The 24,445-nt window shown below is 36.0% G+C and overlaps 1 protein-coding gene across 2 annotated transcripts in view; it reads right to left on the bottom strand.

The window, feature by feature from the left end:
- LOC150107797 (huntingtin-interacting protein 1-like) overlaps positions 1 to 24,445 on the bottom strand; it is a 632,881-nt gene that overhangs the window by 545,248 nt on the left and 63,188 nt on the right. Inside the window, exons 4-5 of one of the 2 annotated variants that reach the window (XM_090392055.1) lie at positions 19,625 to 19,681; positions 16,752 to 16,832 (exon numbers count right to left, since the gene is read on the bottom strand). In XM_090392055.1, coding sequence (XP_090248181.1) covers positions 16,752 to 16,832; positions 19,625 to 19,681 — 138 coding nt within the window. The remainder of the gene's footprint in view (positions 1 to 16,751; positions 16,833 to 19,624; positions 19,682 to 24,445) is intronic. The other variant, XM_090392056.1, reaches the window with a different exon arrangement.

Below are 24,445 nucleotides of genomic sequence, written 5' to 3'. Positions count from 1 at the left end.
CATAATTCCATCCATTCCTGGAGCTTTTCCTGGTTTCAATTTCCTAATGGCATTTGTTACTTCCCAGGTAAGAATAGTAGGCCCCTCCAAGTCTTCTAGAAATGGCTTATCTATTCTATCATAATTGTAGAGTTCCTTCGAATACTCTACCCCATCTATCCCTTATTTTGTCCTTCTCCATTAGGATATTTCCATTGGTATCTTCAATGCAACGAGAGCCTACCCTTTTGCAAGATTTGCTAGTTAGCTCCCTAACTTTTTCATGAAGTTCTCTGGTTTTGTGCTTTTTGTCCAAAAGTTCAATTTCCTTGCATTTGTTATTCAGCCATAGTTCTTTTGCAATCCTACATCTTTCCTGATCTCCTTGTTTAAGTTCTTGTATTAGGACGATTTTTGCATTTCTTTCTTTCCTCTATCATTTTCAGTATCTTGCATTCATCCAGGGTTTATTCGTCTTCTTCTCAAATGCAGCAATTGTTTGTTTTACTACCTTTTTTATGCCCTCTTTAAATTTCTGCCATCTATCCTCAATCTCATCTTTAAGGTAAGTATACTTGGTGGAATCAGGAACGTTAACAGCAATGGATTGTGCCAGTTGCTTTAAAAATTTATCTTGTATTTCTTGATTTTTAAGGGAGCCAAGATCAACTTTTTCTATGTGTATAGGTTTCATTGTTTTCTTTAATTTTATTGCTACTTTAATGGCCACAGGGCTGTGATTTGATCCAATATCAGCCCCATGGATATGTTTTGGCTTGCAAGATATTATTCTGGAATCTTTTTTTAATCATTATATAGTCAATCTGGTTCCTACAACTGTCTCTGAGACTTTTCCATGTGTAAAATCTTCTAGGAGGCTGGCTAAATACTTACTTACTGTCCCCTTCCATCAGGGATGGGTTGAGTCTTCCATGTTTCCACAACCTCCATGAGTCTTTGTTTCTCGCGTGGCTGTTGAACTGTCTATATGTTTGCAATCCAGAGTTGACCTTCAATGTTGTTATCCATTTAGTTCTTGGTCTTCCTTTTTTTCTTTTATTCTTGTATACAGAGCAAGGTTAGGTAGTCTTTTTGATGGCATTCTTCTGTACCACTGAAGTTGTCTTCTTTTGATCTTTTTGATTAATGAGTCTGTATATTTTAGGTCTTGTCTTACAGTTTCATTTGTTTTCTTTTCTGTCCATTTTGTTTTATTTATTTTTCTGAGACATTTCATCTCGATACCTCCAGTTTTCGTATCTGTCTTCTTGAGTGTCCAAGTTTCTGAAGCATATAGCACAGTGGGTATTATAATTGCATTATATAATTTTATTTTTAGAGGTTTGGAGATTTTATTATTTTTCCAAATTTTACCTAGCTTATTAAATGATGATCATGCAGTCGATATTCTATGTTTAATAGTGGTCATGGTATCTAGGTGTTCTGTTATTACTGTTCCTAAATAGTTGAATTGTTTTACCTGTTCAATTGTTAATCCATTCAAGGAGAGGTTTAGTTTTTCTTAGTTTTTTCCAATAATCAAGATTTTTGTTTTTTCTGTATTTATGGTCATGGTATATTCTTTAGCCGTATTGTTTAGTTTGGTTATTAGGTTCACCATTTTTCTTTTGTGTCTGCTATCATTACAATGTCATCTGCATATTTTATGTTATTAAGGTTATAACCATTTAGGTTGACCCCTTTTTCTCCTTCCAAGGCGTGGCTAACCATATACTCTAGGTAGATGTTAAAAAAGTATGGGGAGATGGGACATCCTTGGGCTACTCCTTTACTGACGTTTATTTTATCTGTTGTTATACTATTGAATTTAATTATTGCTTCTGTGAGACTATAATATTTTTCTAAGAAGTTTAGGGTATCTTCATCGATTTGTTTCTGTTTTAATATTATTAATAAGGTTACTCTATTTATTGAGTCGAATGCCTGTTTAAAATCTATAAAACAGTAATAGATATTTTTGTTATGTTCCCAGTATAATTCTGCTAGTCTCTGTATAATAAATTTAGTTTAATCCTTCATCCAAGTGTGAGCAAACAAAGTTTGCGCCTGAAAGTATCTTCAGGACTGGGGTAAGGTGGTACAACACCAGGGCACTCCTTGCAAAGGTGAAGCAAGCTACCAACACTCCTATCTCAGTATCTCCCATAATGCAAAACACATCTCCTTGCGGATATGTCTAATGTTATGCATTAAGGGAAGGGCCACAACCCAGACTAGTTTCGACCTTTATTGAGGTCTCTTCAGTGGGAGCCAAGCCCAAGTGGAGATACCAGGCTGAAGCATTAGCAGGTCATCTCTACCTATAGGTAGAGATGACCTTCTTCCCTTAATGCATAACATTAGACATATCCACAAGGAGATGTGTTTTGCATTATGGGAGATACTGAGATAGGAGCGTTGGTAGCTTGCTCCACCTTTGCAAGGAGTCGCCCTGGTGTTGTACCACCTTACCCCAGTCCTGAAGATACTTTGAGGCGCAAATTTTGTTTGCTCACACTTGGATAAAGGATTAAACTAAATTTATTATACTCTAACCAAGGGAAAAATAAACTTTCAACATCTTTCTCTAAATCCAGAGTAATTTATTAAAAAAGGGTGGCATACCATTTGGCAACTCCTATAGGTAGAGATGACCTGCTAATGCTTCTGACTGGTATCTCCACTTGGGCCTGGCTCCCACTGAAGAGACCTCAATAACGGTCGAAACTAGTCTGTGTTGTGGCCCTTCTCTTAATGCATAACATTAGACATATCCGCAAGGAGATGTGTTTTGCATTATGGGAGATACTGAGATAGGCATGTTGGTGGCTTGCTCCACCTTTGCAAGGAGTGCCATGGTGTTGTACCACTTTACCCCAGTCCTGAAGATACTTTCAGGCACAAACTTTGTTTGCTCACACTTGGATAAAGGATTAAACTAAATTTATTATACTCTAACCAAGTGAAAAATAAACTTTCAACCGCTAGTCTTTGTATTATGAAGATCTGATCCAATGTGGCACAATTCTTTCTGAAGCCTGTCTGTTCTTCACTAAGAACGATCTCATATGTGCTCTATATTCTGTTCTGTAAGACTCTTGTAAATATTTTGTAAGCATCGCTGAGTAATGTGATTGGTCTTGTAGTTTTTACAATTTTTCTTATCACCTTTCTTGTAAATTGGTATGACAATTCCTGTTCTCCAATCTTTTGGTATTTCTCCTGATTTAATGATTTTGTCAAAAAGTGTGGTAAGGAATTTTAAAGTTGTTTGCTTTCCTTCTTTCCAGAGTTCTGATGGAATTTGGTCTATCCCATTAAAGTAAGGAACCAAAGTGTGTGTCAGGTCGTGAGATAGTTGTTGTAGAAGAAAGCTAGAATGTGAGAGAAAATAGTGGTGTGATAGTAAATTGTGATGTTGTACAGATAGCAATGAGAGTGGTGATGAAAGAGAGAGTGAAGGTAATTATACAGAGAGAGAAAATGGTTTGAACGATGAAAAAAATTAGAAATTAGCTGTAATGAGTGAGATTGCATGGTTATGCAGAGTAATACACAGGGCGAAGCGGAAGTTGGAATGACTGCAAAACTCTTTCCCGAGTGCCTCGGCTAACGGAAATAAGCAAGTGTATGAAAGGAAAAATAAGCATATGACTGGGAGTGTTTCAGAAATGAAGGAAAGAGTGTTGTACGGTGACTCGTTAGTAAGAGGTGTGACAGATGAGAGTTTGACTAAATCGTACTTACCGGGTGCGAAAATTAAGGATGTAAGTGAGAGTATTAGAGCTCAAAAGCAGAGGGTGAAAAAATGATAGTCGTAGCGGGAACGAATGATTTGAAAGGAGATAAATTTGATATGAGAGAGGACTTAAAGGAATTAGCGAAAGAAAAGAGTGATAGAGTTAGGACAGTGAGTCTGTTGCTGCAGTATGACAGAGAGGAGCTTAGGAGGAGGGCCATAATCGCTAATGACTGTATGTGCAGGTTATGCAGACGGTGTGGCGTGGAGTTTGTGGACATGTGGAGTGAGTTTGATGGGCAAAAGGATTTGTACAAGATGGATGTCTTACGTTTGAATGGATTTGGTGTGCGAAGACTGGAAAAAGTGTTGCTGAGTGAAGTGAGAGTGGATGTGCAAAATCAGGGAAAGTAGAACTATTAAGAAGGGGAGGAAGTGGATATACAGACATCAGTGAGGCAGTTGCGTGTAAGAATGTATATAATGAGCCCAAGCCAGTATGAAGGACAAGAAATCAGAATGGGATAGTTAGGGGTGGGACAAATGGACAACTGCATTTCATGTATACTAATGCCAGGAGTATTAGGAACAAGAAGGAAGAATTTCGGCCTTGGTTGGCTCTTCCTGGCCACAGGTTATTGGCATTAGCGAAACATGGCTGACAGAAGATGATATAGTTAGTGGGATAGAATGTGTAGGGTATAGTGTGTTCAGGATGGACAGAGAGAATAAAATGGGGGGAGGAGTGTTATTAATGATAGCTGATGAACTGCAACCAAGGAGGTAGTGAAGAGTTCATTTGAGGATATTTGGTGTGAGACTAACGGAACAAAATGTACAGTTGGGTGCTCCTATAGACCAGGTAATGGAATAGATGGTAGAGATAGTATGCATAAACAAATTGATGAAATGAGTGGAAGGAGGTTAATTATTATGGGGATTTCAACTATGGTAACATTGATTGGAAGGAGAGGACACATGCGAGGAAGGAACTGGATTTTATTATGGAAAATACTAGGGGTTCGAGAGTGCTTGACCTAGTAAAAGCATCTGAGAATTTGACTGTAACGAAGATGACCATGTCCCACCTATTGGTGAGAGCGATCGTAGGGTCTTGACCTTGGAGGTGGCTAAATGTGTGAAATTTTCGGTTAAGACAGGGTACATGTGGAATTACCGTGCTGGCAAATATGACGAGCTTAGGAGATTACTTGGTTCAGTGCCATGGCATGTAAAACTGCAAGGACTGAATGTTGATAGGGCATGGGAAGAGGTCAAGGAGCATTTGCAGGAGGTTATGGCTGACTGTATACCTAGAGTCTGAACAGTAAATCACGTAGAGGTTAAATGGATGAATAACACCATTAAACTTGAGTTGCAAAAAAAGAAACAACTGTGGAAGGAATTTATAGAGAAAGGTGACCTGCAGGCAAATGACCGGTATAAAGCACAGGCCAGAAGGGTAACGAGTGTGGTAAAAAAAGCAAAAGCAGATTATGAAAGAAAATTAGCCATGCAAGCTAAAGAGAATCCCAAACAGTTCTTTCAATATGCTGCAATTAAAAGAAAAACTGTATATGGCAGAATGATTTTAAGAAATGCCGATAGTAGGGAGGTCACTGAATCAGTTGATATAGTGGAATTACTGAGTGAGCACTTTGCAAGAGTATATCATCCAGGTGTTGACATTGAAGGAATGAAGGAACCATTAGTTTATATGGAAATTGTGGTGAATGAAGTGGAGGTGAATAGTCTATTACAGAACCTTAACGTGAATACATCTGTAGGATTGGATGGTATACCAGCACGGGTCTTACGTGAAGCTGCTAAAGAATTGTCAGTGCCCTTGACCATATTGTTTAATCCGAGTTTCGGGTCTGGTTTAGTCCCAAAGGGATGGAAAGAGGGGAAAATAGTTCCACTGCATAAAGGAGGATCCAAGACTACTGTTGCAAATTACCAATCAATCAGCATATCAGAAATCGCTGTCAAGTTCTTGGAGAAAGTAGTCAAGGGAAAAATACAGGAATGGATTGATGAAAATGAGATACTGTATGGGGGCCAGCATGATTTTGTGAAGGGTAGATCATGCCTCAGTAACTTGCTCAGGTTTTATAACACAGTGACGGCTGAACTGGATAAGGGTTTACAGTGATATTGCTAGACCTGGCTAAGGGCTTTGACAGGATACCACATGGAATTCTAATCCGAAAACTGCAACATATGGTAATGGATATAGGGTTGGTGAGATGGATAGGAGGGTGGTTGATGGAGAGATACCAGAGAGTAGTTTACTCAGGAGTAGAGTCCAAAAGATGGCCTGTGACTAGTCGTGTGCCGCAGAGTTCTGTTCTTGGACCACTGCTGTTTAATTTGTTCATTAACGATATAGGGAAGGAACTGAGAGGAACGGTTCATTTGTTCGCTGATGATGCAAAGTTGGGTAGGGCAATAGTGAATGCAGAAGATGTCAAAATTTTGCTAAGGAGAATGGATGTCAATTTATTGTGGCAAATGTAAGGTTATGCAGTTTGGGGTGAAAAGATTAGCAGCAGTACATCACATTGGTGGAACTGTACTCCAGGAGATTGATGAGGCCAGGGACTTGGGAGTGTTGGTGGATAGGGAGTTGAAGTTTAGAGGGCACATTGCAAAAGTGGCTAAATCAGCTCATCAAATTACTTGGATGCTGAAGAATACCTTGATGAGCAGAGATAAGCATGTTATTGTTCCTCTGTCTCGAGCCTTGATGTAACCCCATCTTGATTACTGTGCTCAGATCTGGTCACCTAGGTTTCTTCTTGATGGGGAGGAGGTTGAGAGGATCCAGAAGCGAGTGATCAAGATGATAGCAGGTCTATGGAATGAACCTTATAAAAACACGTTGAAGATTTGTGGGTTGCCGTTGCAGAAATTGGTTGATAGGCAGAAAAGAAAAGGGGAGATATGAGAGACATTCAAATTGCTGAAGGGTTTCTATAGGATTAATTCAGAGGATATTTTTGAGAACAGGAATGGTGGTGGGAGGATCAGGGGACATCCATGGAAATTGGGCAAAAGCGTGGTTAGTAAGGGCGTTAGAGCTGGGTTTTTTACTTTTAGAGTGGTGAATGAGTGGAATAAGCTGCCAAAGTCTGTTGTGGGTGCTATGACAGTGAATGAGTTCAAGGCAAAGTATGATAGATACTGTGTGAATGTCGAATAGTTGTGATGGACATGATGTTTAGGGCCTCCCTTGATAAGTCTAAGGACTCCTTGGAGTCACCTGTAATAATAATAATCCCTAGTGCTTTGTCAGATTTCATTTGTTTCAGAACATTCTCCACTTCCGATGGAAGGACCATTAAGTGTCATGTCTTGAGTTAGTGTGGGGCTTTGTTATTAGGTAGTTATTGCTTTCATTCTTAATGGTTTCTTGGTAGTGTTCCATCCATATTGCCTTTATCGCATTTGGGTTTCCTGTTTCCTAGCCCTAATGGTCGATCATTGTTAGCAGTGGTAGTGAAAAGTTTTTTTATAATTTCTTTTGTGTTATGTAATGTTTTTTAATTATGGTGTTTATATGCCTCATTGCATTTTTCTGCTTTTTTGTTTAGCCAGTTTTCTTTAGTCTGTCAGCAGAGTTTGTCAATTTCATTTTTGAGTTGTTTGTATCTCTTCTTGTTTTCTTCTGAGGTATGTCTGTTTATTTTTTGTTTCCTTTTTTCTTCACATTTTTCTAATATTTCATATGTTATCCATTTATTATTGGGTCTCTTATAAATTCCTAAAGTTTCCCTTGCTGAGTTAATTAATATTTCTTTTCCTGTTTTCCAAAGGTTTTTCGGTTTCATCTGTTTGAGTCTTATTTATTTCTTCAATTTTTCTAATGTAGTCTAATCTTATTTGGTTATTTAACTTTTCCATGTAGAGTTTATCAATTCTATTTCTTTTATACTTCACTTTGAATTTTATCTGCATTGTTGCAGAGAGGAGTTCATGGTCTGTATCCAGATCTAGGCTCTTCAGCGTTCTTATGTTTTTGATTGAGTTTTCCATTTACTTCTAATTAGGATATAATCTATACTATTTCGTATTTCTCTATCTGGTGAGGTCCAGGTGTATTTAAAACTAGGTCTATGGTAAAACAGTGTGTTTGAGATGACAATGTTGTTTTCTTTGCAAAAATTGAGCATAGTTTCTCCCCTTTCATTTTCGGTTCAAATTTCCCCATTACATCTTTTAGCTCTTCTCTGAAAGTCCCAATCTTAGCGTTGAAATCTCCGATTATGAGTAAGATGTCTCTGGAGTTTGTATTATCTATTTATTTTTTGGAGATCGTTGTAGAATAGTTCGATGTCTCCTTCATTGTGACTTGCATCCGGTGTGTAAATCTGAATAACCTTTATGTGTAGTCCTTTTTCTTTGGCTTTTAGTCTAATTCCTATTATTCTGGATGAGATAGGCTTAATATCTGGCTAAATAAAGTATTTGTTATTACGAGATTGTTTTCTGGTAGTACAGAGAACTGTATTAATCTTTCTCCTCTTGGATTTCTATGTCCCAAACCCTGGTTTCCCATGCAGGAAGAGATCTTTTCTGAGCCTACGTTAGCATTTATATCCCCCATAACGATTGTTATGTCATCTAATTTAGTGTTGTTAAGTGCATTTTGAATGTCTTGACAGAAACATTCTACATCTTCATCTGGGTAATCAGAAGTAGGTGCATATATTTGGACAATAAAAATATTAAAGGTTGAGCTGCAATTTTTAATGCAATTACTCACTCTGACACTTATGGGCATAGTTAAATCCAAGTAAGGATTGGGCCTTATTTTTTTAGTACAAATGCTACTCCATTCCTATGACTGTCTCCACATGAGTATATAATTGAATGACTCTTTCGGTTTATTTTTCCACTATTAGTCCATTTGCCTTCACTGATACCAGCAATGTCAATTTTCATTGCTTCAAGTTCTTGTATAAGGTTAATCTAACTTCTCAGCTTCATATAAGGTCCTTACATTCCAAGTTGCAAGCCTTAAGAGAAGATTCCTGGTTTTCAGACATGAAGGATCAGGAGATGCCCTCCTCGGAGGGTTTAAAGGTATCTTCTTCATATGCTATTTTCAGAGATAAAAGTTGCAGACTTTGTCTCTATTGCTTAAATCCATCATGGTTCTCTGTTTAATGGTTTACTATGGAAGGTTACGTGGTGAGGTTCCTGTCTCTTCCACGGTGACTGGCCACATCTCTGTTTTTGTCTCAGAGTGTGCCCGGACTATGTCACATAGTTTGCTGTCATGCCTTCATTACCATTGTCAAGTTAAATTTTGGTCATCTGTTAACTCTGCCATTCCAGTCTTCTTCAAGTGCAACAAGGAGGAGACACTCTACTTCACTCCAGCATAAAATGCTGATACCCTCATATAGTTTTGCATGCCAGTCGAGGCACGGTCCAAGCCATAAGTGAGAGTTGCATGAGCAGTGGGGAACAATTCTACCCAGCAACCAAATATTTAGATGTGACTACTGAGCAGGCAGAGGTGCTATCTCTACTACCCATAATTAGTATTCCATAATCCTGATATCATTTTTAACATTCACCTTTGCACTCTCTTCAATATATCAAAATCACAACGGAAACCAGACCTGTGCGCAATGTCAATAGCAAATTTCCTCACCACCTATAGGCACCAATTAATTAGTGCCACCAATATGGATTCTTCCACGCTCATTTCACAGTAACTCTCGCAAGCAATCTTGACAACATTTTGACACAAACAATGGAAAGGCTCGAAGACACTCATGTGGTCACTTTATGCCACCATATTTGATCAGGATTGGCTTATCAAACTATTATCTTATAGTTTGTTTTCCACCACTTTGCAACCAAGCTGCTAGTCCAATGACATACATTACATTCCCCTCTTCATTTGACAAACTTGTAAAGCTGAAATTTCAATGTTTCAGGATTTTTCATAATCAATATCAATACCCTAAATATCAGTCTCCCTGCCATTCTCAAGTGGAGTGAGGACAACCTAGTTCTTGATGCTTCCAAAAGAGTCCTAACTTACTTATTTTCAGAAGAAATATTTCATTTCATTCCCATATCAGCTCAAAAAGAGAAATACAGTATGATCTTGCTTTGAGATCGGATAATAACCACATCTCTAAACAAGATCATATTTCTCTCCTTGAGCTGATTTACATATCTATCTTTTCCTGGCATAAACATGTCATATTCATAGTCTCTTCACAGCATACAAAAAACTTAGCATCCTTTTCCACCCAAGATACTACTTCCAGGTATACAATCATCAACACTATATAAATCTCAGATTTATGAAATTCATGTTGTTGTATTGTTTTAATGAGCACCATAAATTTCCCTAAAGAAGATTTAATACTCATAGTGATATGCTTTAAATATTATTACTCAAAGAGTTTTAATTAACTTCAGCATATGAAATTGTGGGATGTGATGAAAGAACTGGAATTTGGCCTTCCTTAACACATTACCAGGCCTGGGCTGACAGTTAACTTGCATAATCACTAAGAAGCCATTGTTGTAGTTTTAAATGAGTGGAGTGAGGACAGTTGCTGAATATCTATTCAGCAACTATTCTGTAATGACAGCAGTTAAAATTCTTGTCGGGGTTAATGAAATCAGTAAGAAGACAAACTGAAGACTAGGGTTGTGGTTTTTGACGGAAGTCAAACATGTGGAAAAGCTTATGTGTTCAGGGTATATGTTATTTATTTTCACAGTATTGATGACAACACAGAATGATAAGAAAATAATATTTATTAATTTATTTGCTGATATTTCGCTGGTGTTATTGTTATTGGCTGTTGCTGGAGGCAGGTTATATATTCCTCATTCAACGGGAGCCATTATTTTGGCTTTTGGAACTTGCCTGGGAGTAACAGCAAAATTATGTTTTCAAAGTTAACAGCTTCATCTGTTAGGGCTACCAGTGATAAATTCACAACAACGCGATCTTGTTGTACTTGCAGTCATTTCATAGCACTATGATGTTGGAGGATTTCGAATTTTTTTCTGGTGCCAGTTTTTAACTTTCATGAATTCTTAATTAGCCGTTTACATTGGAGATGTTGCCAAAACATTCGTTTGGATGTGGCCAACATCCTAATCCATTCCAAACCTCCTACAAACAATATCCCACAAAAGGAAATCAGTGGTTTAAAATAACTATACAGTAATAACCATAATGTTATAGCTAATGCAGAAAAAGGCAATGCAACTGTGGTGATGAATTTAGCTGAATATGAAAGCAAAATGCACATACTTTTACAAGACCAGTCTACATACCAAATTATAGATCGTGATCCCAATAACTCTAAAAAGAATAAAGGTTGCTAATTATTGAAAAAAGTCACTTCCTGGCTAAAAGAAACAGTTAACTCAAGCTTTTCATGTTAAAACATCCAAAAAATATGGAGCACCTAAAATTCACAAACAAGGTACATCCTATTCTGGATAGTATAAACAGTCCCACATACAAACGTGCTAAAAATTTAACTAAATTACTAGCCAATCTCACAAATAATTTGCCCTCCTTTGTTAATAATTCTGTTTACCTAAAAAAAGTATTTTAGAAAACCATATCTTAAAAAGTTCAGATGTAATGATTAGTTTTGATATCACTTCACTATTTAAAAATGTACTATTAATTGAAAACCTTGATTTACTAAAGGCACATTTCTCAAATTGCCCCATGATATATTTGAACTATTTAAGTCCATATACTCAAAGACAATATATATATTTACAGCACATGCAGGTTATTTTACATGGCAAGGGAAGATATACAAACAACTAGATGGGACAGCAATGGGCACCCCCCCCCTTTCTCCCCTTTAGCCAATATCTATATAGAACATTTGGAAAAGCTATGAATATAGCCACTCTCAAAACCAGCGGTTTGGCTACACTATGTTGATGATGTGTTTGCTATTTGGCCACATGGTTCAGACACATTAGATACATTTTTAGTGCATTTAAATAGCCAGCACCCTAAAATCCACTTCACAATGGAACAGGAAGCTAATGACTGTCCCATTAGCTTCCTGTTTCTGATAAGAAACCATCTTCCAGATGGTTCCTTATCTTTTTCTGTTTATAGAAAACCCACACATACAGGTAGATATTTCACAAACTATCACACCATCATCCAGCTTAAAAGTATGGCATCATAAAAGTTACAGAGCTAGAGCTATTTGTTCCAATGACAATGCTCTTACTGCTGAACTCACTCATGTCACACCTTCTTAGCCAATGGCTATAATCTCCACAGGATAGAAAAAATACTAAATGCTCCCTCTCCATTGCCTACCACACAAGATTGCAGCAAAACCATTACCATCTCATACATTCAAGACACATCTGAAAAGATACCTAGAGTGCTCAATAAGTATCAACTATGCACCATATTTAAACCTTATCTCAAATTGGCAACTCTCATCCATTCACCTAAGGCCAAACTCTTCTTTATCACATCCAAGAGTTTATGGCATGCCTTGTTCTTGTGACTGGGCTTACTATGAACAGACAGGAAGAACTGTTGACATCACTTGGTGAACATAAAAAATACATCCAGCAGTATCGTTATGGCAAGTTGGGTATAGAAGAACATGCCTTGGATACCACTTCACAGAGGATCAATTGGAAGAAAACAAAAGTGCTACACGAAGTCATAAGTCAGAGAGATTGTTTCTGGAATCAACAGAAGCTTTAAAACATACTCCAAACCTCAACAAGTATGACTGTATAAATTTACCATAAATCTGGGAGACAATCATTTTAAGATCTAATTAATACTTGTTTTTTTCCTCTCTCTCTCTTTATCCAACAATAAATGGCACCAGTTAGGACTTCAGTTCCTTGTGTTATCTGTTACAATTTTTTTTAATAAGTTAATAAATAAGTTAAGAAACTTTTTATAAGTTAATAAATATTACCTTATCATTCTGTGTTGTCATCAATACCATGAAAATAAATAACATGATGGAAGTCAAGTCAGAAGGATTTGTAAAACACATGTACTTGAATCAGAAAATAATTGAGGAAGTCAGCTAATATGAGTATTTAGCATCTATTATCAACTTTAAAACTGTTGTTCAAAAGACAGCAAAAGATTAAAAATTGATAGATGCAGCTCCGCCCCACCCCACCCCAGGAGCAAGTTATGAATGTGAAAGAACCTAAGGAAGTCTACGATGTGGTGTACAGGTAAATGCTGAGAACTTCCATATACTCAAAGACAATATATTAATGTGCTATAGAGGATTAGTAAGACAGACTCATTAAGACCACTATTTCAAACTTAGAGAAAGAGAATGGAAGGAGAATATTCTCAAAACAGCAGTGAAAAGGTCAATGAGAAGATGGAAGGATAATGCGTCTTTTTTGACAGGTCTTCAGACAGAGGAAGCTTCAGAAAAAGCTCAGCACAGACTCACACAGAGAGAATTTTTATATGTCATGTCTCAAATATGTGGACTGACCATATGCCTCAACCTTCAACACAATTACAGATGACTGCTTTAAAGATGCAGCCGCACATACAATCCAAAATGTGACTTTTTTTTTTTTACTTTGTTGCTCATGTCATGTCAATCTCATCTATGTTAAGTGTGTGCCTAAAATAATATACTTTGAATTTGTAACTGTTGGAAAGTAGTTTTTGTTTAGTAATTATTATATTTCTGTTTTTACACACACACACACACACACACACACACACACACACACACACACACACACACACACACACACAAACCTGACCTTATCTATGTTAAGTGTGTCTCTTTTAAGTGCCTAGATAACAGCTGAATCTAATAACTGTTGGCATGTAAATACCATAATTAAACAGTTAATTGCATTCCTGTTTCTATACACACACACAAATAATTAATAATAATTAAAATAAAATAAAATAAATAAATAATAAAAATTTAAAAATAGAAGAGGGGTAGAGAGCAGATGCATCAAGAATATAAGACTCAGGCCAGGAGAGAGACTAGTATGGTGAGGAAAGCAAAACTGGAATATGAGAAGAGATTGGCACTAAGATCCAAAGAAAATCCTAGGGAATTTTTTCAGCCATGTGGCCAGTAGGAGGAGGAGAAATAGTTGTGGAGGAATGACATTGTGGGATAAAAATGGGAATAGAGTGACTGATGCAGAGGATATAGTGGAGTTGTTCAATGAGCACTTTATTGGAGTATTTCATCCAGGAGAAGAAGGTTTTAATACTAGAGGGGTAGGGCAGGTTCGAGGTTTAGAGGTGCAAGAGGAGAGAGTGTGTATGTGTGTTCCAAATACGGAGCACACTGAATGTCAGTACAGTGGGAGTGGATGGTATTTCACCATAGGTTTTGAGAGAATGTGCTAAAGAACTGACAGCTCCTTTGACTTGGCTTTTCAATGAAAGTCTGGCTACAGGAAAGGTACCCAAGGAATGAAAGGAAGGTAGAGCCATTGCATAAGGGCGGTAGCAGACTGGAAGTGTCTAATTATAGGCCAGTTTGTGTGTCTTCAGTAGTTAAGGTCTTGGAGAAATTAGTGAGGGACTATATACAGCATTGGGCAGATGAGGGTAATGTTATTTGTGAGAATCAACATGGATTTGTTAATAAAATTTTATAATAAAATGACAAGAGCAGTTGATGAGGGAAATGCAGATACTGCCTTTTTTTTGGATTATTTTAAAAAAGGCATTTGACAGGGTGCCACATGATAAGCTGATATTTAAGTTGCAGCACATGGGTTTAGATGTCGGGTTAGTCAACTAGATTCAGGATTGGCTCTCTGATAGGTATCAGAGAGTTGTATATAGTGGGGCAATATCAAGGAGGCAGAATGTTACAAGTGGGGTTCCACGGGCTCAATACCAGGACCTGTATTGTTTAACCTATATATCAATGACATTGTTAATGGATTGCAAGGGGATATTCAGTTGTTTGCAAAAGATGTGAAGCTGGGAAGGGTTATTAGTAATAGCACAGATGTGGTGGCCCTGCAAGAGGATTTGAATAAACCAGACAGATGGGAAAATGAATGGGGCTTCAATCTAATGCAGTAAAATGTCAAGTCTTCAAGTCTGGAAGGCTGCATACTTGATTGAAAGAGCCGTACTGGAGGAAGTAGGGGAGACAAGAGATCTGGGGGGTGATGATCGATAGGAAACTGAAATTCAGGGAGCATATTGCAAAGGTGGTGAAGGTAACCCAGAGGATTGCTGCAATACTGAGAAGGACCTTGACCTGCAGAGATAGAAGAGTTATCATTCCATTGTATAAGACCCTGATCAGACCACACTTAGACTATTGTTCTCAAATTTGGTCCCCAGGATTTGAAGGGAATAAATTAACTGTGGAAAAGGTGCAGAGGCAGGTAACAAAGATGGTTTCTGGGCTGTACAACGTTAATTATGAGGATCGGCTGAGGGAATGTGGACTGCAGAGTTTGGTGGATAGAAGGAGAGGTGGTGTGATTGAGACTTTTAAACTATTGAGAGGCAGTTACAGGGTGGACACTGGGAAGTTCTTTAACTTGGTGGAGCAGCAGGAAAGAGCAATGACAAGAGGACCATCCCTGGAAAGTACGAAAGGAAGCTGTGAGCAAGAGGATGAGGAGTGGTTTCTTTGTGTGGAGGGTGGTGGTAACATGGAATGCATTGCCTGATAGAGTAGTGAGAGCAAGAACAGTCAATGAGTTCAAGGAGTAGTATGATAGACTTTGTATTTCATAGGAAGGACCTCCTGTGATGGGTTTCTTGACTCCATGGAGGCCTGAATAATAATAAATAAAATAAAATAAATAAAAACCTGACTCAAAACTTCCTTGGCACAAAAAACACTCCAAGATTATGTCATTATTAAAGGAATAAACTGCAATTTAAGAAAGATATCCGCTTGTATAAGGCCATCATACTTGATGCCACAAATCATATAATGTTATTTATGATCTATAATGTTAAATCTGCTGACCTATGGATAGACTTTGCCAGTGCTGTAAGGATGAAATGGAAAACAGCATTTTTCTCCTATCCCACCATTATCCTTTAAACTTTGAAGTTGTACTCTGAAGTCAATTTCATTAATCACCTGTTTGCACACCACTTGGGCCTGGCTCCCACTGAAGAGACCTCGATAAAGGTCGAAACTAGTCTGGGTAGTGGCCCTTCCGTTAATGCATAACATTAGAAATATCCGCAAGGAGATGTGTTGTGCATTATGGGAGATACCGAGATAGGAGTGTTGGTAGCTTGCTCCACCTTTGCAAGGAGTCGCCCTGGTGTTGCACCACCTTACCCCAGTCCTGAAGATACTTCAGGTGCAAACTTTGTTTGCTCACACTTGGATAAAAGGATTAAACTAAATTTATTATATTCTAACCAAGTGAAAAATAAACTTTCAACATCTTCCTCGAAATCCAGAGTAATTTATTAAAAAGGTGGCACACCAATTGGCAACTCCTATAGGTGGAAATGACCTTGCTAATGCTTCTGACTGGTATCTCCACTTGGGCCTGGCTCCCACTGAAGAGACCTCAATAAAAGTCGAAACTAGTCTGGGTAGTGGTCCTTCCCTTAATGCATAACATTAGACATATCCGCAAGGAGATATGTTGTGCATTATGGGAGATACCGAGATAGAAGTGTTGGTAGCTTGCTCCACCTTTGAAAGGAGTCGTCCTGGTGTTGTACCACCTTACCCCAGTCCTGAAGATACTTCAGGTGCAAACTTTGTTTGCTCACACTTGGATAAAAGGATTAAACTAAATTTATTATACAGCAATAGTACTTACTATGGCTAATTATTTCATGTTAGTCTATACTTTTTACACCTTTCAATTTTCTGCAACAATGTTTTACACTTTACATTGTTTCTTCCCATCATTCAATACTAATTCTTTATCAATTATTGTTCTTCTAATCTGTTCCAAAATATTTATTATTCTAACAAATATGCTTTCCAATTCATAACTGCAGTACACATATATATGAAAAATTACTTACTTTTTTATGAAAATCAAGTTTTGCAACAAGAAGATTACAATAGGACTGAATAAGTCTTCCATACCCATCCATTAGAAGTCCCTGAAAAAAAAAAAAAAAAAAAAAAAAAAATTCATACTCATTTTTTCATCTTTTATTAAACAATCTTCAGTCAACTAGCAAAACAAAACAATTCAAAATCATAAAAATCAATCACAGAAAGAGTTTTTTGTTTTTGTTAGGTTACAAAGTAAATTGTAATAGATATTATAAATTCTATATCTAATTATATAAATTAACATTTATATATCTAATTATATAAATTAACATTTATATATCTAATTATATAAATTAACATTTATATATCTAATTATAAATTATAATTAGTTATACGAGATATGAGAGCTCTGGAAAAATTAAGAGGAAAGATTATCAAAGCAGGTGTCTGATACCATGATGGGAAAGATATACAAAAGAAGATTGGGATCTAGGGGACTGATGCAGTCAGAAAAGCTCTAGAAGACAAAAACAAATTATGCGAAATATTTAAATGCTGACAAATAATAGACTAATCTGGAGGAAAATTGTTGATAGGACATTAGTAATATGTAAACTTACTCATGTAGTACTGTCATTGTATCCTGTACTCCCACTGAGGATATGCATCAGGAAATCGATAAGGAAACTACATTCTTCACTTAATGCTCTAACCAAGCATAAGCAAAGTTTGCATGTGTAGTACCTTCATAACCACAGGCTATTTCTATGTAGAGGCTATTGACTATCACTTGCCTTAGTATTCCAGATGTATGGCATACTTCCTTTGAGATGTATACAATGCATGACAAATTCCTGAAATGGTCTTATTTATCATGCATATGACACATTAGGCAGACCATATGATTGTGAATGTTTGCACATGCCTGTGATATTGCCTTAATCACATAAAAAAAAAAATCAAGCTAGCTGAATACTTGTAGTAGAATTTGTATATATGTATTTGTTTGTTGCTTTTGGCAGAAAAAAATGAGTAAATGTAATTTAGAACAGTTTTTGTTACATTAAAATTTTGTGCATAATTAGACAAAAGCACAAGTAAAACTCTGGACATGTTAAGAGTGGTTTATGGTGATGCCATTAAAAAGTCTACTATGTTTGAATGGTAAAAGAAGTTTAAAGAAGGGCAGGAAGAAGTGAGAGAAAACAAAAGAATTGTGAGACCATGAACTCATCGAACAAACAGAAGGAGTGTAGCAATTAGTTCAGTCCAACAGCCAATTAAGCATAAGGTTAATGATATAAGAATTAAATTTAGACAGACATACAATGAGGAAGATTCTGCTGATCAATTTGGGAATGGGACAAATTTCTACAAAGATGATTCTGCAAATTTTAAGTGAAGATCAAAAGCAGTACTGGCTGGATGTTTTTTGTTGACCTTTCTTTACAATAAGTGTTTTTTTCATAGTTCTTATTGGTGATGAAACTTGATTCCTTCATTATGACTATCAAACAAAATGCCAAAGCATGCAATAGAAAATATCATTTTCATTGAGATTGAAAACAGGTGCAAAAGTCATGTCACAGATCAAGACAATGCCCCCCCCCACCAATCCAATCATAAGAACACTGTTAATTTTGAATTCATTAAACAAAGACAAACAATGAAACCAACATAATTATTTAGATATACTGACTGGCAGGGTTACCTGATACTATTAACATGAGACATGGATCAAATTGGTTCATCCATTACAAAAATGCCCCTGCACATGATGTAGCTCTTCACACGTTTCTAGCTAAATATCAATCACAAAATTGGACCATACTCCATATTCACTACTCATTCTGCATTGTTGAGAAACACGAGTTTATGGAAGAAAAACATGTCACCCTCATATGATGTCTAACTTCCTTACTGAACCTGATAATGAACAATGAACTATCAGGAACCAAGGAACCTGGCTGTGTATAAATTTAATTATTGCTATGACAGGACAATGAACTCTACTGCAATAGTCTACTACTTCCATCAATTGTGTGTTCTCTGGCTGGTTTTCAAGTTTTCAGGATGAAAAACCCATGTTTCTAGAGTGAAAAATCTTGTCACCTACTAATGAGAATGGCAAACTGGTCATCATTACTGATAAGTCCTCATGAAAGTTTCATACATTGTAGATTTGAATCAATTCTAATCAAAATTCTAACCAAATTCAAATCAATTTTTAACCAAAAGGTACTGTCGATATCAAAGGAGCAATTTAATTTCACATACGTTCATCAATATTGCGTTAGACAAGTTGATTCAAAAGTCTCCATGCATAAGAGAAATGGTCACTTTTTTCATTTTTTTTTAAACAAATTGTCACTTTATTCACAACGCATACTCTACGTGGTTGCTATTTCTTTGAAAACAGAAATGGCAACCAAGTAGAGCAAGGATGCAGCTCTCCTATCTAACTTAAAACAACACCATGCAACAGAAGAAAAAAAAAAATTATTCCATGCACATGGAGATTTTTGAATCACCCTGTATTATAGTTTAACATGTTTTTATATCTACAGAGATAAAATGATATACATATATAGTTTGTACTGAAATTGTCAGTGGTAGATAAAGCACTCATGTATTGTGAGCAAGTGATGTACCAATTAAATGAATCTTGTTCAACTTTAATTCAACTGGTCTCAACGAGAGATTTGATCACCTGCAAATTACTACACACAATATATGCAAACCAGTAAGTTTGAATTAGGTTTTATTGCTAATACCAATGGTAAAAAACTATGCAAGTTACAAGGAAAGTTAAAGGCACAAAATTACATAAAAGTAAATTTAAAAAATTAAAATATATTTTACATAAAAATATAAAATTAAATAAAATTATACATACCCACAATTTCCCCATATCTACTAAAGTCATTCTATACTTCTGGGAATCATGAATTGCCTTTATAAAATAATAATACTTAGTTAAAATAAGAATCCTTAATAAATAAAATTAACATATAATGCTGCTTGATTTTTTTTTTAAACTGTTATTACCTGAATTAGCTTCTTTAAAATCTCACTCACTCACACACACAAAGATAACACATCATTTGATAATCTTTTTTCTCTTACTGTTTTCAAAATTCATCCAAACATAAAAAATATTATACATTATAGCACAAAAGAAAGTTCTATATATGTATCGACTTGATGTCTGCAGGTGCTTTATAGTTACAAGTTCAGTACTTGCATTTTTGTACTGGGTAAAAATGCAGAAAACTGCAATAATTTTCAACAGCAATATATTTTGTTATTAATCATGAGAAGGCTAATGTTTGGAGATGTCACGTGTCTACTAAATATAACTAACAAAGAGCAAAGAAATGTTATTCTATGATTTAAAAAAAAAAAAAAAAAAAACACGTAGAAAGCAAATGCTGAAACATGTCAGCAAAAGAGGTTAATAAAACTTTATTAAATCAGATATCTCAATCTGAATCTAACAGATCATCTTCAGTGAAATGACATTTCAAAAGGTATAATAACAACAACAATGGATTATAAACAATATGAGCCATGTGCTAGTGTAATACAGTACAGTAGATAGTGAGATGTAAATTTAAAAATACTTCCTGCTGCAAATAATAAAACTTCCAAATTCCAGATAAAGAAAGACAATCATTACAGTTAAAGTCTGAGTGTTGTAGTAGTACCTCAGCACTCTCTCTTTGAAGTGAAGAAGGAAAGTTTCAGACCAGAAGATTCTGTGGTCAGTATCAATTACATGCTATGCTAAGACTTCTCAAACTTATTATAGATGAGATAACAATGCTGTAATGGACTAGGAACTTGGTAGACACTTGGGAGGAATAGAAATCATTTATCCTTGTTGAAAAGTAACTAAGATTAGTTTGTTGACATGAAAAAATGTGGATACTAGATTATATTTCTTGAGAATCTTGGAAATTGGTTTGAAGATTCTGGCAACATAAGGAACTGGAACTCTGTACAGGTTCAGTGTTCTTAGGAGTAGGTGTTTAAAGAATCAAAAATGTGCTGGATTTTCTGTGGGGAGAAAACATTCTGTTGCATGATCACTGGATTTTGTCCAGTTCTAATTTGAGTCATGATGGTTGGAGCAGATGAGATGAGCTCTATTCAATAATGTTTTGATGGATGGCATGCAGAATCTTATTGTACATATAACAGCTACTGAACGTTGGGTTGCAATCAACAGAGGTAGAAAAAAAAAAGTTTTTTTTCTACCTCCATGGTGAAGTTGATATATGGAAGTGTATCAAAATTAATATAATTAGTTTTATTAACTTCTTCTGTCAATGTGTTTAAATATCTGTTATTAATAAACATTTAAACATTTTTAAATATGTAATCCACAAATTAATAAGAGGAGATCTACCCTAAATCTACTTAGCATTTGGCATGAGGTCTATCAGTTCTAACTAGGCATTCCTGTAGTTTATTACAAATTCATTTCCATCATGCCAGGAAGCTACTTTAACCACTTTATTTACTGATCCTTTGAATATCAAGCACGTAAACTTTTCATCCTAAAATCATACAATGCTAGCCATTGGCCAAGTGGTTAGCACATACGCTCTCCAGCCAAAAGGCTGCAGGTTCGAATCCAGCTGTGGGCATGGATGTTTGTGAATTTCTGTGGAAATACTAATGGTGGTGGTGAGCGGTAGATGGCATTGGTGTAGTTGCGGTTAGTTGTAGTTGGCGGATTGAATGGTGGAGACAGAGAGTTGTAGAGTAAGCCTTCCCTCGATGAGTCTTTGGACTCCCTAGAGGTGTCAAGTAATAATAATAATAATTATAAAAACAAGAGTTTATTTTATAACAACATAACAAAAACACTGAAATATGCTTCCTTCTCTTGTATACTTCCACTGCTTTACTCATTTTACAGCTACAAATTAAATCCTGCTCTACACAATTCTTTATCTCTGCAAAAACAAGATCCCATATTCAGCAAGTTATTCACTAAAAGACAATGCCCATGTAGAATAATTATAAGTCTTCACCATTGTACTTCCCACATCTTATACTCATTATCTGCCAGCAGTTAATAAGACAGAAAATAGTTCTTTCTTATTAATGCAATCAATATCAATCCTACATTTTGGCACCTTATAGTTGTCCGCTAATACTGATCACAAAAATTATGGGAGGGGGGGGGGATCTGGAAAGTTCTAATAAACACCTAGAACAAAATGATATTAAAGCAACTGATATAACCAAAAGAAAGAACATACTAGTAGCAGAGTTATAAAGGTAACATGTTCTTATATTCTCATATGTTCTTTCGTGTGGTTATATCAATTGCTTGTTTAATATAATTTTGGTTCTAGGTGTTTATCAGAACTTTTCAGACCTCCACTCCCTCATATGTGCAATATGTAGACTATGGCTGCTCAGGGATTGCAGATTCTGTTCACCATCAGGTCCATTTTTAAAAATCATAATGTATAAATGCATATTCAACTCCAGGAACTTTTCACAACAATCCGACTTAAATACATGGAAACTTTAACACTTAAGAAAACTTATAACCCCATATCTAGAGGATGCCAGATACAACGGCAGCATAGTCAGTCTACTGTTTGCCTCTTCTGAATAACTATGTGCACATGCTTCTTTTGTTTTTGTGAAGACGTTTTGGTGACTAAGGCTAAATAATAATAAAACTGGCTAATTAAAAATTTTTATTACACAGATGCAGATTTAAATTCAAGAAACTTTTCATGCAGACCTTGTAAAAGGACATAAGTTTAAAACAGACAGAAATCAAATAGAGGATTTAAGGCCATACAGAAATGTTTGAGCACTGATTATACACTGACAACTATGTCATTTACCTAATATCAGTTATTCAATTTAGTCAGGGAATCTTGCAGACTTGTAGCAGATTTATTTAGAAGTATAACATCATCCACATAAAGCAGAGAACTGACATTAAAATCTCCAATTTTGATATCACTTTTAATACCACTTTCTTTCATAATGTGATCCATATAGATAATGAATAACAGAGGAGATAATGTACATCCTTGTCTCACACCAGATTTAACATTAAACCATCTTCCTGTACTTCGATTCTAACTGCTGATTTACAAAGACTGAGTATTGCTTGATATAATGCCCCACTAACACATACAACTGTAGCGTTTTGAATAGCTTTTCTCTTGGCACCTTGTCACATGCCTTTTGCAGGTCTACAAAATTATATACAGATCTTTGTTATATTCCCATGATTTTTCAACTATTTGTCATAAAGTGAAAATCTGATCCCGACAGCCTCTGTTTGGCCTGAATCCAGCTTGCTCTTCACTAAGCTTCCCTTCAGCTATCCTTCTCAACCATTTCTCAAGTATACTTGCATAAATCTTACCAGGAACATTCAGAAGGGAAATACCTCTGTAATTCTCAAATTCAGTTTTATTTTCCTTTTTATATATAGGTACTATGAGCTCTACTCCAATCATCTGGAATTCTTCCCTCTGTCCAGGACTTCTGAACTAGGCAGTGCAGCCACTGTAAGACTTTTATACCTTCATACTTGAGCATTTCTGGTTGAATATCATCTATTCCTGCTGCCTTTCCACATTTCAAGCCTTTGATGGCTTTTTCTACTTCAAGTCTGAATATACATTCCTGATTGCATGCCTACTGAATATTTTTTACCACTGTGTTGTCATCACTGCTTGTTTCATTTAGCAATTTTTCAAAGTAATTTTCCCACACATCAAGGATATCTTTTTCTCCAGTTTTCAAGTCACCTTTGTCATCTCTAATTCCTTTTACAGCACGCTTTCCTTTGTGTAAGGATGCTTATGGGGTCAAAGCTGTATAACTGAGAGGAGACCTCCACATAACCTTTAAAGCAGTGCTTCCCAAACTTATGGATGTCAAGGGCCCCCTTCGGAAAAATTAAAAGATTTCAAGGGCCCCCCCCCCCACCGATAAAAAAATCCCAATACAGACATATATTATTATAATATTTATTGTATTTATGTTCAATACAAAACATACACACCAAGCGTATTTCTTTCCTACGCATCGCCGCACTTGTGTACACTAGCAATGAAACATTAATTTAAAGTGTGAAAAACTTTGTCGTTTTAAATGAGCACAAGATTTTGCGTTTGTAATCTTTTTTTTTTTTGTGCTTCTTATCAATACCTCTGAAATTAAACTTATATGAATAAGCATATATTTACTAATATTCATTAAACTCCAAAATAGGATGGAAGAAAATTTTGTGAACCAACACCAATGTGTGAATTTTTCCATTGAAATATAAAAAATAACAAAAAAGAAATAAATAATAAAAATTAAATAAGTTTCTTTAAGATAAAAAATATCTACTTACTCTTAAAACATTTTAAATTTGTTTTCATTATTTCACAGCCCTCCTCAACAAAACTAACTGCCCCTAAAGGGACCGCGGCCCACAGTTTGGGAAGCACTGCTTTAAGGGAATGCAGAGAACCGACCAGGGCTTCTGACCTAATGTCCAATCCTCACCTTCTCATGGTGTACCCTGTTAGGTATCTACTTAGATACTGAATGAATGAGATGGGCTGGCAATTTGGGATTTAGCTGACCAAAATGTATTCTTATTGGCTTAAACCCCAATATAAAATGATGGCACAACAATATTTTATTAGTCTGTTATTTAAAATTCTGCTATATATTT

The sequence above is a fragment of the Typopeltis vanoorti genome, chromosome 4 (assembly GCF_054136105.1).
Source record: "Typopeltis vanoorti isolate ZY-2024b chromosome 4, IOZ_Tvanoo_1.0, whole genome shotgun sequence".
Classification (NCBI taxonomy): domain Eukaryota; kingdom Metazoa; phylum Arthropoda; class Arachnida; order Uropygi; family Thelyphonidae; genus Typopeltis; species Typopeltis vanoorti.
Note: the sequence above shows the minus strand (reverse complement) of the source record. Positions and strands in the feature narration are given on the sequence as shown.